Source organism: Pelophylax lessonae (genome assembly GCF_965119305.1).
Source record: "Pelophylax lessonae genome assembly, chromosome: 9".
NCBI lineage: Eukaryota > Metazoa > Chordata > Amphibia > Anura > Ranidae > Pelophylax > Pelophylax lessonae.
In genome coordinates this window covers 185,928,049-185,947,407 of record NC_138776.1, presented here as the reverse complement: position 1 = coordinate 185,947,407, position 19,359 = coordinate 185,928,049, and the positions used below count along the sequence as shown (strand labels likewise).

At 47.6% G+C, this 19,359-nt stretch overlaps 1 protein-coding gene across 2 annotated transcripts in view; it reads right to left on the bottom strand.

The window, feature by feature from the left end:
• The window catches only part of BMS1 (BMS1 ribosome biogenesis factor), an 88,040-nt gene extending 69,186 nt beyond the window's left edge, over positions 1-18,854 (bottom strand). The window contains exons 1-4 of one of the 2 annotated variants that reach the window (XM_082267577.1): positions 18,743-18,854; positions 4,026-4,221; positions 740-930; positions 73-152 (exon numbers count right to left, since the gene is read on the bottom strand). In XM_082267577.1, coding sequence (XP_082123703.1) covers positions 73-152; positions 740-930; positions 4,026-4,201 — 447 coding nt within the window. In that variant the 5' untranslated portion in view covers positions 4,202-4,221; positions 18,743-18,854. Of the gene's footprint in view, positions 1-72; positions 153-739; positions 931-4,025; positions 4,228-18,742 lie in introns of both variants that reach the window. The other variant, XM_082267578.1, reaches the window with a different exon arrangement.
• Positions 18,855-19,359: the final 505 nt, after the last annotated feature.

Below are 19,359 nucleotides of genomic sequence, written 5' to 3'. Positions count from 1 at the left end.
TAATTTTATTGACCTGCCATAGAACAAGAAAGGAGAAAATAGTGACAATACAGTCATAAACATTTTTCTTACCAGATCTGCTACTTTCGCCAGGTCTATCATGGTATTTATGTCACAGCCACATTCTATGATGGTAAGGCGACGCTTTTTCCCTACACAAAAATAAAATAATGATGTCACCACAAGTAAAACAAAAATTCTGGAACATCCACCATGACTCCTAATCCACCAATGTGAGCAAAGAGCAGTAAGAAAGTAAGCGAATATAAATACATTTCACATTCTTTCCTTGAGTGCCGGTTCACACTGATGCGATGCGGGAACCCTGCGAATCCACCCACATTGCACCCGACTCGCAGGCGGTTCACACTGCCATATGCAAATTGCTGGGAGTGCCAATAAAAAGTTAAGGACACCCACAGATTAGTTCGCATATCGCAGTGCGAACTGTCAAATCGGACAGGAATCGGATCGCATAGGTATGAACACCTATGAGATCCAATTCTGGTGCGGACCAAAAAAAGGGTCCTGTACAACTTTGGTCAGAATGCGATGCAAATTCAGCCATACAATCTATATGGCTAAATTTGCTTCGCACAGACATCGCATGTCAGAGTTTTCATGAAATAGGGAATCTCTTGAGGATAACTGAGATTGTATTATAATGAACAGACATACATAAACATACTGATCTATAAAGTAGATTTACAATGTTCATCCACAAAGCTATCAATCGTACCAGAAACAATGGTCACAGGTCCACGGATTTCACTCAGCTTCTGCTTGGTAAAGTTTTTAATAAGACATCGGATCAAGGTGCTCTTTCCAACTTTTGGGGGTCCAACAACTACCACAACCACAGGAGGCGGCTCTAAAGGCGTTCGGTCCACAACTGGGATGTGATGCTTCTTGGTCTTCAGATCCTGTGTCCTATAGTAGAATGGCATTAGACACATTTTTTTTTTTTTTTTTTACAACAGCTTGGTTTACTTTTTTTATTTTATTACTTGTGGACTCTGGTGGAGAGACCTCTGTGCTCACGGTCTAGGTCTGTATACTTGTTGGAGTCATTATGAAAGAGATCTTACTATCCTTTTTAACCACTTCAGCTGCGGAAGGTTTTAACCCCTTAATGACCAGGCCATATTTTAAGATTCGGCACTGCGTTAATTTAACAAGAAATTGTGCGGTCGTGCGACACTGTACCCAAATACAATTGATGTCCTTTTTTTCCCCACAAATAGAGCTTTCTTTTGGTGGTATTTGATCACCTTTGCGGTTTTTAGATTTTACGCGACAATTTCGAAAAAAAATGCCATTTTTTTTTACTTTCTGCTATAAAAGATTCTCAATAAAAAAATCTAATTTTTTTTATCAGCTTAGGCCAATTTGTATTCTGATACATATTTTTGGTAAAAAAAAAAAAAAAAATCCCAAAAAGCGTATTTTAATTGGTTTGCGCAAAAGGTATAGCGTTTACAGACTACAGGATAGATTTGTTTTTATTAGTAATGGCGGCGATCAGCATTTAGCGGGTCTGCAACATTGTGGTGGACAGATCAGGCCCCTGACATTTTTGACACTTTTTGGGGACCAGTGACATTAATACAGTAATCAGTGCTAAATATTATGCACTGTTAATGTATAAATGACACTGGCAGCTAAGGGGTTAACACTGGGGGTGATCAAAGTGGTTACGGTGTACCTAAATGTCATTACTGTGTATGGGAAGGGTTCTGTGACAGGCACAGAGAGATCGGGGTTCAGCTTAGCTGAAACTCCTACTCTCCCTGCCTGTCTGACAGAAGACTCACCTGCTTTGTTTACATAAGCAGGCGGGTCTTTTGTCAGTTTATCCGACGATTACGGGGGGAAGGCGGCGATCGCCGATCCTCCCGCGGCCCGCCTCTCGCTGTGTCATACATATATATATTATATATATATATATATATATATTTTTTTTTTTTTTATTATTTTATTTCAGGTACCTATATAGCGCTGTCAATTTACGCAGCGCTTTACATATACATGGTCAGGTTTTTTTGTTTATAACGCAAAACATAAAAAGCGCAGAGGTGATCAAATACCACCAAAAGAAAGCTCTATTTGTGGGGGGGGGGGAAGGATAAAAATGTTATTCGGGTACAGTGTCCCACGACTGTGCAATTGTCAGTTAAAATAATATATTGCTGCTTTGCCTGTTCATGAAGAGGAGGAAAAGCTATTGGGGATCAAGTGGTTAAAGAGGAAACAAGGGGGGGAATGCACAAGTGGAACTTCCGATGATTTTTTTTTTTTTTTTTTTTTTTTAATATTATTTTTAAATTGGATATTTGGGATTTCTATCAAATTTATTTTAATAAAATGCTTTTGGAGATTAAAAATGCGACAATTTTGAAAAAAAAAAAAAAATATATATATTTTTTTGCTTTCTGCTATTAAACATTTCCAATAACAAAAAAAAAAAAGTAAAAATCAAAATTTCTTCATCAATTTAGGCCAATATGTATTCTGCTACATATTTCTGGTAAAAAAAAAATCCCAATGAGTATCTTGGTTTGCGCAAATGTTACAACATCTACAAACTATGGCGTATTTTTATTTATTTATTTTTACTATTTATGGCAGCGATCAGCCTATAGCCGGACTGCAATATTGCGGCGGACAAATCGGACGCCTAACTGACACCCATTGGGGACCAGTGACACGAATACAGTAATTAGTGCTAAAAAATATTGCACTGTCACTGTACCGACACTGACCGGGAAGGGGCGATCAAAGGGTTAACTGTGTACCTAGGTTGTGCTGACTCACTGTGGGTGAGGTGCTTTAACTAGGGGAAAGCAAAAATCCATATTCCTGCTTTGCAGAAACACAGGATCAATGCCTTCCCTTCTGACAGAACGACAATCTGCCTTGTTTACATAAGCAGATTGTCGTTTAGCCTGTGTGATCAGTGGGTGCCTACAGACATCTACTCTGTGGTACCAGCTCCTGGGTCACCGCGCATGCCCCAGACCCGAAGATGTCAGATCACAGACTAGGTACTCTAGGTATGATCTGGTGCTGAGCGGCTGCCCTGACGCAGTATATGTGCGGTGGGCGGTAGTTAACTGGTTAATGATTGCCACTTTTTGGAAAGTGGGGAGAGCAGGTACCTCGTTTTGACAGGCACCCACTTAAACTCCTGGTCAGATCGCCTTGGCAACCTGAGTGGAAGTTTAGCCCCCCCGACCCACCGCCTTCTGGGACACACCACAGGTCCCAGAAGACTGAGACCATTCACAAAGGGCAGTGTGGCCCATGCATGAGCAGTGGAAAACCAGCTGCAATATTCACTGCTGGCTTTCCCTTCTTAAAGAGAAGCTCCAGTGATATTTGTAAAAATTTAAAGTCAGCAGCTACAAAAACTGTAGCTGCTGACTTTTAATAAACAAGACACTCACCTGTCCCAGGATCCATTGCTATGCTCACCTGAGCAATTTCCTCCACCCGTCTTTGGTCTCTGGCATCCTAACTGTGGGCAACCCGGCTGTGACAGATTGCAGCTTCACAATGGAGTCTCCACTGCGCATGCGTGAGCTGCACTGTGCATTATGAATGGTCCTGCAGTCTTCCGGGACCTGTGACATGTCCCAGAAGATTGTTGGGTGGGGGGGGGGGGGGATTTCCGCTTGAATCGCCAAGGCGATCTGGGTGGAAGTGTGAGTGGGTACCAGTCAAAACCAAGCACCCGATCCCAATTCACCAAAAAAGGGGTCATATCTTCAAGAGGAGTGGGCGAGGAGGCCTTAAAGCAGAACTTCCCCCTTTGGGAAAAAGCTCCAATTTAAGATGTTGGCATCTGGAAACAAAGACAATTGAAGAATTGGCTCAGGCAAGGACAGCGCTGGATTCCTGGACAGATAATTGTTCTTATATTAGCTACAGTATTTAGAACTGCTGACTTAATTTTTTGGGGGGAGACTGGAGATCCTCTTTATTGTATATTTAGAGGCCCCGAATATTGTGTGACATTAGTTCACCTGTGGAAGTTCCTTGCCATGCGCACAGCAGATTGGACTGCAAAGGCTTTGGGGTTCCTTTTTCTGGCATCTTCTTCTGCACCGACTCCTGCTTCTGCCTGCTGACGATTCTTCTTCTTGGTTGCTTTTGGGCCGCTGTTTTTTTTGCGGTGTCTCTTTTGGTCTTTTTCCTCCATATTCAGAAGCGTTTAGAAGTCTATGCCTAAGAATAAAATGAAGATGCATAATCAGCGTTTGTGTATGGACATGGCAACATTCCAGGGTGGACAAATGAATGTAGAATTCACAGCTGATAACTCCATTACCCTTTATACTACATGAAACTGTCCATTTACAACAAAGGCCCACACTTAGGGCTCAAGCACACAGCCATTGGCTGTCCAGATAAGCATATTTCTGGGACCACTATGGCCAGGTGTTTCTGATCAGCCATGGAGAGGAAGGCCCCTTTCACACGGGCTTTCCAATCAGGTCCACCTGTCAGTTTTTTAGGCGGACCTGATCAGATGCTCCATGCACCTCTATGGAGCAGCGGATGTCAGCGGTGACATGTCCGCTGACACCCGCTGCTACCAGTTCTGATCCTGTCCATGAAATCCAGAGGGATGGAAACCCATCTGTCTGGAGCAGGGCTCAAAATTTCAAATCCTGGGCTACCAGCCAGGCCTTAAGAGTTACTTGCCACCAGTTGCCCCTACCCTGCCCTGACCCTAATTCCGCCCCTAAACACGCCCTCTTAAATTATCATATTTTATTTAAATCATACATAGTACAGGAGAGGGAGAGACTGCAGACATGGTACAGGAGAGGGAGAGACTGCAGACATGGTACAGGAGAGGGAGAGACTGCAGACATGGTACAGGAGATGGAGAGACTGCAGACATGGTACAGGAGACAGTCAGTCAGAGAGACTGCAGACACGGTACAGGAGACAGACTGCAGACATGGTAGAGGAGACAGTCAGAGAGACTGCAGACATGGTAGAGGAGACAGTCAGAGAGACTGCAGACATGGTACAGGAGACAGTCAGAGAGACTGCAGACATGGTAGAGGAGACAGTCAGAGAGACTGCAGACATGGTAGAGGAGACAGTCAGAGAGACTGAAGACATGGTAGAGGAGACAGTCAGAGAGACTGCAGACATGGTACAGGAGACAGTCAGAGAGACTGCAGACATGGTACAGGAGACAGTCAGAGAGACTGCAGACATGGTACAGGAGACAGTCAGAGAGACTGCAGACATGGTACAGGAGACAGTCAGAGAGACTGCAGACATGGTACAGGAGACAGTCAGAGAGACTGCAGACATGGTACAGGAGAGGGAGAGACTGCAGACATGGTACAGGAGAGGGAGAGACTGCAGACATGGTACAGGAGACGGAGAGACTGCAGACATGGTACAGGAGACAGTCAGTCAGAGAGACTGCAGACACGGTACAGGAGACAGACTGCAGACATGGTACAGGAGACAGTCAGAGAGACTGCAGACATGGTACAGGAGACAGTCAGAGAGACTGCAGACATGGTACAGGAGACAGTCAGAGAGACTGCAGACATGGTACAGGAGACAGTCAGAGAGACTGCAGACATGGTACAGGAGACAGTCAGAGAGACTGCAGACATGGTACAGGAGACAGTCAGAGAGACTGCAGACATGGTACAGGAGAGGGAGAGACTGCAGACATGGTACAGGAGAGGGAGAGACTGCAGACATGGTACAGGAGACGGAGAGACTGCAGACATGGTACAGGAGATGGAGAGACTGCAGACATGGTACAGGAGACGGAGAGACTGCAGACATGGTACAGGAGACAGTCAGTCAGAGAGACTGCAGACACGGTACAGGAGACAGACTGCAGACATGGTAGAGGAGACAGTCAGAGAGACTGCAGACATGGTAGAGGAGACAGTCAGAGAGACTGCAGACATGGTAGAGGAGACAGTCAGAGAGACTGCAGACATGGTACAGGAGACAGTCAGAGAGACTGCAGACATGGTACAGGAGACAGTCAGAGAGACTGCAGACATGGTACAGGAGACAGTCAGAGAGACTGCAGACATGGTACAGGAGACAGTCAGAGAGACGACAGACATGGTACAGGAGACAGTCAGAGAGACGACAGACATGGTACAGGAGACAGTCAGAGAGACGACAGACATGGTACAGGAGACAGTCAGAGAGACGACAGACATGGTACAGGAGACAGTCAGAGACTGGAGAGATGGTGCAGGAGATGGTCATTGACTGCAAACATAGTACAGGAGATGGGCAGAGACTCCAGACATGGTGCAGGTACTGTGGAAATGGATGCTTCCCCCCCTCCACCCTTTACATCTCTGTAGAGGGGGAGATGTAGCAGATCAGTGTACACAGCTCTAGGACCTGGGCGAACATGTCCTCCCTCTTGAAATTTACCTGTTCAGTGTGATCCCTGTTCCCTCCCCCTCCTGTGTGCAGGCATGGCCAGACCCAGACTCCTCTGTTTACTCCCCCCCCCCCCCCCTGACCCTTACACACATCATCAGCAGTATCCCGATCCAGACAGCACACAGATCCCCTCATGCTCACAGCCAGTCAGCTCAGCAGTGTCCCAGTCCAGACAGCAAGTTCTCTCCTGGCTTCTTCCGTAGTCAGCAGGAAGCCGGGAAGAACAGCTCTTGAGGGGGAGGCGGAGCAGCTTTGAAGGAGGAATTTACTTCTTCCTCCTCTGAAAGTCGGGTCCTCTTAGCAGCCAATCGTTTTGACAGGCGAGACTTGGGAGACAACAGAGGGAAGGCAGTAGTTTCTCCCCTGGCGTAGACTTAAAGGGCATCTGCCTTGAGCTCTGTGTTAAAGACGGACCTGACCGGGTGCCTGTTCTCCCCAGCAGGATCCTGGCTGCCGCTGCTTCTGCCTGCTCTACTCGCCCTCACTTTAATTCCACTCGCCAAATGCGAGCAGGCAAGTGGAAATTTTGAGGGCTGGTCTGGAGGATCGGATTGGATGAAAACAGAAAGGCAGTCCGTTTTCATCCAATCTCCCATAGAGGAAAGCGGGGATCTGAAAGCAGGGGCGGAAAGCCCGTGTGAAAAGACCCGAAACCTGTACAAATCAATGATTGGCTGACACTGTCTGCATGTAATATTACCTGGAGCAATTACCTGTGGTCAGTGAGGGGTGTATGCCCCTGGACCTTAACTGTCTGTCCGCTGTGTGCATAAGCCCTAAGTGATAAAATGATTTTGCAGGAGTTTTACACCCCCCCCCCCCCCTATAAAGGGGGAATCCATCCAGAGAACACACACACACTGCAATGACAACTTGGCTGGTTAACGGATAGAAATGGCTTTACAGTCCCTTTAGATAAACACACCATGCTATACAATGCAGGGATCTTATGGCACAGCCAGGGACAAGTCTCCAAAGATCAGCCCTATCCCTGAACAGCCAGCTTTGTGACAATGATGGCAGCTTACCCGACCATGAGCACACTTCATATGCGAGGGAGATGATAGAGATGTGCACCCAGTACAACTTCCCCCTACTTCTCACACTTCATATGTCAGGAAGGGAGATGATAGGGATGTGCACCCAGAACAACTTCCCCCACCTCATATGTTAGGGAGATGATAGAGATATGCACCCAGAACAACTTCCCCCACCTCATATGTTAGGGAGATGATAGGGATGTGCACCAAGTACAACTTCCCCCACCTCGTATGTCAGGGAGATGATAGAGATGTGCACCCAGTACAACTTCCCCCACCTCATATGTCAGGGAGATGATAGGGATGTGCACCCAGTACAACTTCCCCCACCGCATATGTCAGTGAGATGATAGGGATGTGCACCCAGTACAACTTCCCCCACCTCATATGTTAGGGAGATGATAGTGATGTGCACTCAGTACAACTTCCCCCACCTCATATGTCAGGGAGATGATAGAGATGTACACCCAGTATAACTTCCCCCACCTCATATGTCAGTGAGATGATAGAGATGTGCACCCAATACCCCCCCCCCCCACTCCTCAAACCTCATATGTCAGGGAGGGAGATGATAGGGATGTGCACCCAGTCCAACTTCCCCCACCTCATATGTCAGGGAGATGATAGGGATGTGCACCCAGTCCAACTTCCCCCACCTCATATGTCACGGAGATGATAGGGATGTGCACCCAGTCCAACTTCCCCCACCTCATATGTCACTGAGATGATAGGGATGTGCACCCAGTCCAACTTCCCCCACCTCATATGTCAGGGAGATGATAGGGATGTGCACCCAGTACAACTTCTCCCACCTCATATGTCAGGGAGGTGATAGGGATGTGCATCTCCCCCCACTCATCACACCTCATATGTCAGGGAGGGAGATGATAGAGATGAGCACCCAGTACAACTTCCCCCACCTTATACGTCAGGGAAATGATAGAGATGTGCACCCAATACACCTCCCCCCACGTCAGGGAGATGATAGCGATGTGCACCCAGTACACCTCCTATGTCAGGGAGAGGATAGCGATATGCATCCAGTACACCTCATATGTCAGGGAGATGATAGAGATGTGCACCCAGTACACTTCATATGTGAGGGAGATGATAGCGATGTGCACCCAGTACACCTCATATGTCAGGGAGATGATAGCGATGTGCACCCAGTACACCTCATATGTCAGGGAGATGATAGAGATGTGCACCCAGTACACCTCATATGTCAGGGAGATGATAGAGATGTGCACCCAGTACACCTCATATGTCAGGGAGAGGATAGCGATGTGCACCCAGTACACCTCATATGTCAGGGAGATGATAGCGATGTGCACCCAGTACACCTCCTATGTCAGGGAGATGATAGCGATGTGCACCCAGTACACCTCATATGTCAGGGAGATGATAGCGATGTGCACCCAGTACACCTCATATGTCAGGGAGATGATAGCGATGTGCACCCAGTACACCTCCTATGTCAGGGAGAGGATAGCGATGTGCATCCAGTACACCTCATATGTCAGGGAGAGGATAGCGATATGCATCCAGTACACCTCATATGTCAGGGAGATGATAGCGATGTGCACCCAGTACACCTCATATGTCAGGGAGATGATAGAGATGTGCACCCAGTACACCTCATATGTCAGGGAGATGATAGCGATGTGCACCCAGTACACCTCATATGTCAGGGAGATGATAGCGATGTGCACCCAGTACACCTCATATGTCAGGGAGATGATAGCGATGTGCACCCAGTACACCTCATATGTCAGGGAGAGGATAGCGATATGCATCCAGTACACCTCATATGTCAGGGAGATGATAAGAGATGTGCACCCAGTACACCTCATATGTCAGGGAGATGATAGAGATGTGCACCCGGTACACCTCATATGTCAGGGAGATGATAGAGATGTGCACCCAGTACACCTCATATGTCAGGGAGATTATATAGAGATGTGCACCCAATACACCTTGTATGTCAGGGAGATGATAGAGATGTGCACCCAGTACACCTCATATGTCAGGGAGATGATAGCGATGTGCACCCAGTACACCTCATATGTCAGGGAGATGATAGGGATGTGCACCCAGTACAACTTCTCCCACCTCATATGTCAGGGAGGTGATAGGGATGTGCATCTCCCCCCACTCATCACACCTCATATGTCAGGGAGGGAGATGATAGAGATGAGCACCCAGTACAACTTCCCCCACCTTATACGTCAGGGAAATGATAGAGATGTGCACCCAATACACCTCCCCCCACGTCAGGGAGATAGCGATGTGCACCCAGTACACCTCATATGTCAGGGAGTTGATAGAGATGTGCACCCAGTACACCTCATATGTCAGGGAGATGATAGAGATGTTCACCCAGTACACCTCATATGTCAGGGAGATGATAGCGATGTGCACCCAGTACACCTCATATGTCAGGGAGATGATAGAGATGCGCCCCCAGTACACCTTATATGTCAGGGAGATGATAGAGATGTGCACCCAGTACACCTCGTATGTCAGGGAGATGATAGACACGTGCACCCAGTACACCTCATATGTCAGGGAGATGATAGAGATGTGCACCCAGTACACTTCATATGTCAGGGAGATGATAGACACGTGCACCCAGTACACCTCCCCCCACTTATCACACCTTATATGTCAGGGAGATGATAGAGATGTGCACCCAGTACACCTCATATGTCAGGGAGATGATAGCGATGTGCACCCAGTACACCTCATATGTCAGGGAGATGATAGCGATGTGCACCCAGTACACCTCATATGTCAGGGAGATGATAGACACGTGCACCCAGTACACCTCATATGTCAGGGAGATGATAGCGAAGTGCACCCAGTACACCTCATATGTCAGGGAGATGATAGAGATGTGCACCCGGTACACCTCATATGTCAGGGAGATGATAGAGATGTGCACCCAGTACACCTCATATGTCAGGGAGATTATATAGAGATGTGCACCCAATACACCTTGTATGTCAGGGAGATGATAGAGATGTGCACCCAGTACACCTCATATGTCAGGAAGATGATAGCGATGTGCACCCAGTACACCTCATATGTCAGGGAGATGATAGAGATGTGCACCCAGTACACCTCGTATGTCAGGGAGATGATAGAGATGTGCACCCAGTACACCTCATATGTCAGGGAGATGATAGCGATGTGCACCCAGTACACCTCATATGTCAGGGAGATGATAGAGATGTGCACCCAGTACACCTCATATGTCAGGGAGATGATAGCGATGTGCACCCAGTACACCTCATATGTCAGGGAGATGATAGCGATGTGCACCCAGTACACCTCATATGTCAGGGAGATGATAGCGATGTGCACCCAGTACACCTCATATGTCAGGGAGAGGATAGCGATATGCATCCAGTACACCTCATATGTCAGGGAGATGATAAGAGATGTGCACCCAGTACACCTCATATGTCAGGGAGATGATAGAGATGTGCACCCGGTACACCTCATATGTCAGGGAGATGATAGAGATGTGCACCCAGTACACCTCATATGTCAGGGAGATTATATAGAGATGTGCACCCAATACACCTTGTATGTCAGGGAGATGATAGAGATGTGCACCCAGTACACCTCATATGTCAGGGAGATGATAGCGATGTGCACCCAGTACACCTCATATGTCAGGGAGATGATAGGGATGTGCACCCAGTACAACTTCTCCCACCTCATATGTCAGGGAGGTGATAGGGATGTGCATCTCCCCCCACTCATCACACCTCATATGTCAGGGAGGGAGATGATAGAGATGAGCACCCAGTACAACTTCCCCCACCTTATACGTCAGGGAAATGATAGAGATGTGCACCCAATACACCTCCCCCCACGTCAGGGAGATAGCGATGTGCACCCAGTACACCTCATATGTCAGGGAGTTGATAGAGATGTGCACCCAGTACACCTCATATGTCAGGGAGATGATAGAGATGTTCACCCAGTACACCTCATATGTCAGGGAGATGATAGCGATGTGCACCCAGTACACCTCATATGTCAGGGAGATGATAGAGATGCGCCCCCAGTACACCTTATATGTCAGGGAGATGATAGAGATGTGCACCCAGTACACCTCGTATGTCAGGGAGATGATAGACACGTGCACCCAGTACACCTCATATGTCAGGGAGATGATAGAGATGTGCACCCAGTACACTTCATATGTCAGGGAGATGATAGACACGTGCACCCAGTACACCTCCCCCCACTTATCACACCTTATATGTCAGGGAGATGATAGAGATGTGCACCCAGTACACCTCATATGTCAGGGAGATGATAGCGATGTGCACCCAGTACACCTCATATGTCAGGGAGATGATAGCGATGTGCACCCAGTACACCTCATATGTCAGGGAGATGATAGACACGTGCACCCAGTACACCTCATATGTCAGGGAGATGATAGCGAAGTGCACCCAGTACACCTCATATGTCAGGGAGATGATAGAGATGTGCACCCGGTACACCTCATATGTCAGGGAGATGATAGAGATGTGCACCCAGTACACCTCATATGTCAGGGAGATTATATAGAGATGTGCACCCAATACACCTTGTATGTCAGGGAGATGATAGAGATGTGCACCCAGTACACCTCATATGTCAGGGAGATGATAGCGATGTGCACCCAGTACACCTCATATGTCAGGGAGATGATAGAGATGTGCACCCAGTACACCTCGTATGTCAGGGAGATGATAGAGATGTGCACCCAGTACACCTCATATGTCAGGGAGATGATAGCGATGTGCACCCAGTACACCTCATATGTCAGGGAGATGATAGAGATGCGCCCCCAGTACACCTTATATGTAAGGGAGATGATAGAGATGTGCACCCAGTACACCTCGTATGTCAGGGAGATGATAGACACGTGCACCCAGTACACCTCATATGTCAGGGAGATGATAGAGATGTGCACCCAGTACACCTCATATGTCAGGGAGATGATAGGGATGTGCACCCAGTCCAACTTCCCCCACCTCATATGTCACGGAGATGATAGGGATGTGCACCCAGTCCAACTTCCCCCACCTCATATGTCACTGAGATGATAGGGATGTGCACCCAGTCCAACTTCCCCCACCTCATATGTCAGGGAGATGATAGGGATGTGCACCCAGTACAACTTCTCCCACCTCATATGTCAGGGAGGTGATAGGGATGTGCATCTCCCCCCACTCATCACACCTCATATGTCAGGGAGGGAGATGATAGAGATGAGCACCCAGTACAACTTCCCCCACCTTATACGTCAGGGAAATGATAGAGATGTGCACCCAATACACCTCCCCCCACGTCAGGGAGATGATAGCGATGTGCACCCAGTACACCTCATATGTCAGGGAGATGATAGCGATGTGCACCCAGTACACCTCCTATGTCAGGGAGATGATAGAGATGTGCACCCAGTACACCTCATATGTCAGGGAGATGATAGAGATGTGCACCCAGTACACCTCGTATGTCAGAGAGATGATAGAGATGTGCACCCAGTACACCTCCTATGTCAGGGAGATGATAGCGATGTGCACCCAGTACACCTCATATGTCAGGGAGATGATAGAGATGTGCACCCAGTACACCCCCTATGTCAGGGAGAGGATAGCGATATGCATCCAGTACACCTCATATGTCAGGGAGATGATAGAGATGTGCACCCAGTACACTTCATATGTGAGGGAGATGATAGCGATGTGCACCCAGTACACCTCATATGTCAGGGAGATGATAGCGATGTGCACCCAGTACACCTCATATGTCAGGGAGATGAGAGATGTGCACCCAGTACACCTCATATGTCAGGGAGATGATAGAGATGTGCACCCAGTACACCTCATATGTCAGGGAGATGATAGAGATGTGCACCCAGTACACCTCGTATGTCAGAGAGATGATAGAGATGTGCACCCAGTACACCTCCTATGTCAGGGAGATGATAGCGATGTGCACCCAGTACACCTCATATGTCAGGGAGATGATAGAGATGTGCACCCAGTACACCTCCTATGTCAGGGAGAGGATAGCGATATGCACCCAGTACACTTCATATGTCGGGGAGATGATAGAGATGTGCACCCAGTACACTTCATATGTGAGGGAGATGATAGCGATGTGCACCCAGTACACCTCATATGTCAGGGAGATGATAGAGATGTGCACCCAGTACACCTCATATGTCAGGGAGATGATAGAGATGTGCACCCAGTACACCTCCTATGTCAGGGAGAGGATAGCGATATGCATCCAGTACACCTCATATGTCAGGGAGATGATAGAGATGTGCACCCAGTACACCTCCTATGTCAGGGAGAGGATAGCGATATGCATCCAGTACACCTCATATGTCAGGGAGATGATAGAGATGTGCACCCAGTACACTTCATATGTGAGGGAGATGATAGCGATGTGCACCCAGTACACCTCCTATGTCAGGGAGATGATAGGGATGTGCACCCAGTACACCTCATATGTCAGGGAGATGATAGCGATGTGCACCCAGTACACCTCATATGTCAGGGAGATGATAAGAGATGTGCACCCAGTACACCTCATATGTCAGGGAGATGATAGAGATGTGCACCCGGTACACCTCATATGTCAGGGAGATGATAGAGATGTGCACCCAGTACACCTCATATGTCAGGGAGATGATAGCGATGTGCACCCAGTACACTTCATATGTCAGGGAGATGATAGCAATGTACACCCAGTACACCTCATATGTCAGGGAGATGATAGAAATGTGCACCCAGTACACCTCGTATGTCAGGGAGATGATAGAGATGTGCACCCAGTACACCTCATATGTCAGGGAGATGATAGAGATGTGCACCCAGTACACCTCATATGTCAGGGAGATGATAGAGATGTGCACCCGGTACACCTCATATGTCAGGGAGATGATAGAGATGTGCACCCAGTACACCTCATATGTCAGGGAGATTATATAGAGATGTGCACCCAATACACCTTGTATGTCAGGGAGATGATAGAGATGTGCACCCAGTACACCTCATATGTCAGGGAGATGATAGCGATGTGCACCCAGTACACTTCATATGTGAGGGAGATGATAGCGATGTGCACCCAGTACACCTCATATGTCAGGGAGATGATAGAGATGTGCACCCAGTACACCTCATATGTCAGGGAGATGATAGAGATGTGCACCCAGTACACCTCCTATGTCAGGGAGAGGATAGCGATATGCATCCAGTACACCTCATATGTCAGGGAGATGATAGAGATGTGCACCCAGTACACCTCCTATGTCAGGGAGAGGATAGCGATATGCATCCAGTACACCTCATATGTCAGGGAGATGATAGAGATGTGCACCCAGTACACTTCATATGTGAGGGAGATGATAGCGATGTGCACCCAGTACACCTCCTATGTCAGGGAGATGATAGAGATGTGCACCCAGTACACCTCATATGTCAGGGAGATGATAGCGATGTGCACCCAGTACACCTCATATGTCAGGGAGATGATAAGAGATGTGCACCCAGTACACCTCATATGTCAGGGAGATGATAGAGATGTGCACCCGGTACACCTCATATGTCAGGGAGATGATAGAGATGTGCACCCAGTACACCTCATATGTCAGGGAGATGATAGCGATGTGCACCCAGTACACTTCATATGTCAGGGAGATGATAGCAATGTACACCCAGTACACCTCATATGTCAGGGAGATGATAGAAATGTGCACCCAGTACACCTCGTATGTCAGGGAGATGATAGAGATGTGCACCCAGTACACCTCATATGTCAGGGAGATGATAGAGATGTGCACCCAGTACACCTCATATGTCAGGGAGATGATAAGAGATGTGCACCCAGTACACCTCATATGTCAGGGAGATGATAGAGATGTGCACCCGGTACACCTCATATGTCAGGGAGATGATAGAGATGTGCACCCAGTACACCTCATATGTCAGGGAGATTATATAGAGATGTGCACCCAATACACCTTGTATGTCAGGGAGATGATAGAGATGTGCACCCAGTACACCTCATATGTCAGGGAGATGATAGCGATGTGCACCCAGTACACTTCATATGTCAGGGAGATGATAGCAATGTACACCCAGTACACCTCATATGTCAGGGAGATGATAGAAATGTGCACCCAGTACACCTCGTATGTCAGGGAGATGATAGAGATGTGCACCCAGTACACCTCATATGTCAGGGAGATGATAGAGATGTGCACCCAGTACACCTCATATGTCAGGGAGATGATAGCGATGTGCACCCAGTACACTTCATATGTCAGGGAGATGATAGACACGTGCACCCAGTACACCTCCCCCCACTTATCACACCTTATATGTCAGGGAGATGATAGAGATGTGCACCCAGTACACCTCATATGTCAGGGAGATGATAGCGATGTGCACCCAGTACACCTCATATGTCAGGGAGATGATAGCGATGTGCACCCAGTACACCTCATATGTCAGGGAGATGATAGAGATGTGCACCCAGTACACCTCATATGTCAGGGAGATGATAGAGATGTGCACCCAGTACACCTCATATGTCAGGGAGATGATAGGGATGTGCACCCAGTACACCTCATATGTCAGGGAGATGATAGAGATGTGCACCCAGTACACCTCATATGTCAGGGAGATGATAGAGATGTGCACCCAGTACACTTCATATGTCAGGGAGATGATAGACACGTGCACCCAGTACACCTTATATGTCAGGGAGATGATAGGGATGTGCACCCAGTACACCTTGTATGTCAGGGAGATGATAGAGATGTGCACCCAGTACACCTCATAGGTCAGGGAGATGATAGCGATGTGCACCCAGTACACTTCATATGTCAGGGAGATGATAGAGATGTGCACCCAGTACACCTCGTATGTCAGGGAGATGATAGAGATGTGCACCCAGTACACCTCATATGTCAGGGAGATGATAGCAATGTACACCCAGTACACCTCATATGTCAGGGAGATGATAGAAATGTGCACCCAGTACACCTCGTATGTCAGGGAGATGATAGAGATGTGCACCCAGTACACCTCATATGTCAGGGAGATGATAGCGATGTGCACCCAGTACACCTCATATGTCAGGGAGATGATAGAGATGTGCACCCGGTACACCTCATATGTCAGGGAGAGGATAGCGATGTGCACCCAGTACACCTCATATGTCAGGGAGATGATAGCGATGTGCACCCAGTACACCTCATATGTCAGGGAGATGATAGAGATGTGCACCCAGTACACCTCATATGTCAGGGAGATGATAGAGATGTGCACCCAGTACACCTCATATGTCAGGGAGATGATAGCGATGTGCACCCAGTACACCTCATATGTCAGGGAGATGATAGAGATGTGCACCCAGTACACCTCATATGTCAGGGAGATGATAGAGATGTGCACCCAGTACACCTCATATGTCAGGGAGATGATAGGGATGTGCACCCAGTACACCTCATATGTCAGGGAGATGATAGAGATGTGCACCCAGTACACCTCATATGTCAGGGAGATGATAGAGATGTGCACCCAGTACACCTCATATGTCAGGGAGATGATAGAGATGTGCACCCAGTACACCTCATATGTCAGGGAGATGATAGAGATGTGCACCCAGTACACCTCATATGTCAGGGAGATGATAGCGATGTGCACCCAGTACACCTCATATGTCAGGGAGATGATAGCAATGTACACCCAGTACACCTCATATGTCAGGGAGATGATAGAAATGTGCACCCAGTACACCTCGTATGTCAGGGAGATGATAGAGATGTGCACCCAGTACACCTCATATGTCAGGGAGATGATAGCGATGTGCACCCAGTACACCTCATATGTCAGGGAGATGATAGCGATGTGCACCCAGTACACCTCATATGTCAGGGAGATGATAGCGATGTGCACCCAGTACACCTCATATGTCAGGGAGATGATAGCGATGTGCACCCAGTACACCTCATATGTCAGGGAGATTATATAGAGATGTGCACCCAGTACACCTCATATGTCAGGGAGATGATAGAGATGTGCACCCAGTACACCTCATATGTCAGGGAGATGATAGAGATGTGCACCCAGTACACCTCATATGTCAGGGAGATGATAGAGATGTGCACCCAGTACACCTCATATGTCAGGGAGATGATAGCGATGTGCACCCAGTACACCTCATATGTCAGGGAGATGATAGCAATGTACACCCAGTACACCTCATATGTCAGGGAGATGATAGAAATGTGCACCCAGTACACCTCGTATGTCAGGGAGATGATAGAGATGTGCACCCAGTACACCTCATATGTCAGGGAGATGATAGCGATGTGCACCCAGTACACCTCATATGTCAGGGAGATGATAGCGATGTGCACCCAGTACACCTCATATGTCAGGGAGATGATAGCGATGTGCACCCAGTACACCTCATATGTCAGGGAGATGATAGCGATGTGCACCCAGTACACCTCATATGTCAGGGAGATTATATAGAGATGTGCACCCAGTACACCTCATATGTCAGGGAGATGATAGAGATGTGCACCCAGTACACCTCATATGTCAGGGAGATGATAGAGATGTGCACCCAGTACACCTCATATGTCAGGGAGATGATAAGAGATGTGCACCCAGTACACCTCATATGTCAGGGAGATGATAGAGATGTGCACCCAGTACACCTCATATGTCAGGGAGATGATAGAGATGTGCACCCAGTACACTTCATATGTCAGGGAGATGATAGAGATGTGCACCCAGTACACTTCATATGTCAGGGAGATGATAGACACGTGCACCCAGTACACTTCATATGTCAGGGAGATGATAGACACGTGCACCCAGTACACTTCATATGTCAGGGAGATGATAGACACGTGCACCCAGTACACTTCATATGTCAGGGAGATGATAGACACGTGCACCCAGTACACCTCCCCCCACTTATCACACCTTATATGTCAGGGAGATGATAGACACGTGCACCCAGTACACCTTATATGTCAGGGAGATGATAGGGATGTGCACCCAGTACACCTTATATGTCAGGGAGATGATAGGGATGTGCACCCAGTACACCTTATATGTCAGGGAGATGATAGACACATGCACCCAGTACACCTCCCCCCACTTATCTTCTGATAACAATACCATACATAAGGAATATCCCCGACTCACCAGACCCAGCCGCTATACTGTACACCAGATTACAGCAACCACATGGGCGCCACATCCGCCGGAAGTGTCCGCCGCTTATGTGTTCCGTGGGACAACAACTGTGGGTAGGAACCAAGTGACGGAGAAATGTTTACTTCCTTTAGGTGTAGAAGTCATGTGATGTGTCAGCATGGAATCTCCAGATGTTCGGTGGGATGTGTGAAGAGAAGAGCTGGCGGGATATAATGGGATGTCAGTGGGGAAGGAAGTGTTCAGGTGTCAGGAAAGTGAGGAGGGGGGTAGGGGACACCGGTGTTGTGTGTCCGCAGATAACCTCAGTATTATGGTCACTATGGCATTTGTAGAAAAGTAACACTTAAAAAAGCGTACTCCCTGCGCCTAGGAGTTAGTGTTTTAAAAATAATAAAAATGATGTTTAAGTTAGTGACAAACCGTGAAATGTAGCAGCAGTAGTAGTGTGAAATTATATGTGAAAGAAAAAATAGTCCTGATAGGGGCTATCTACAGCGCTTGCTTGAAATGTAATATATATATAAACATAAAAGTGAGCAAATGTATATAAACATAAAATATGCAAAATTGCAATATAAGTGCAAATGTGCAAAATATAGTGCCAA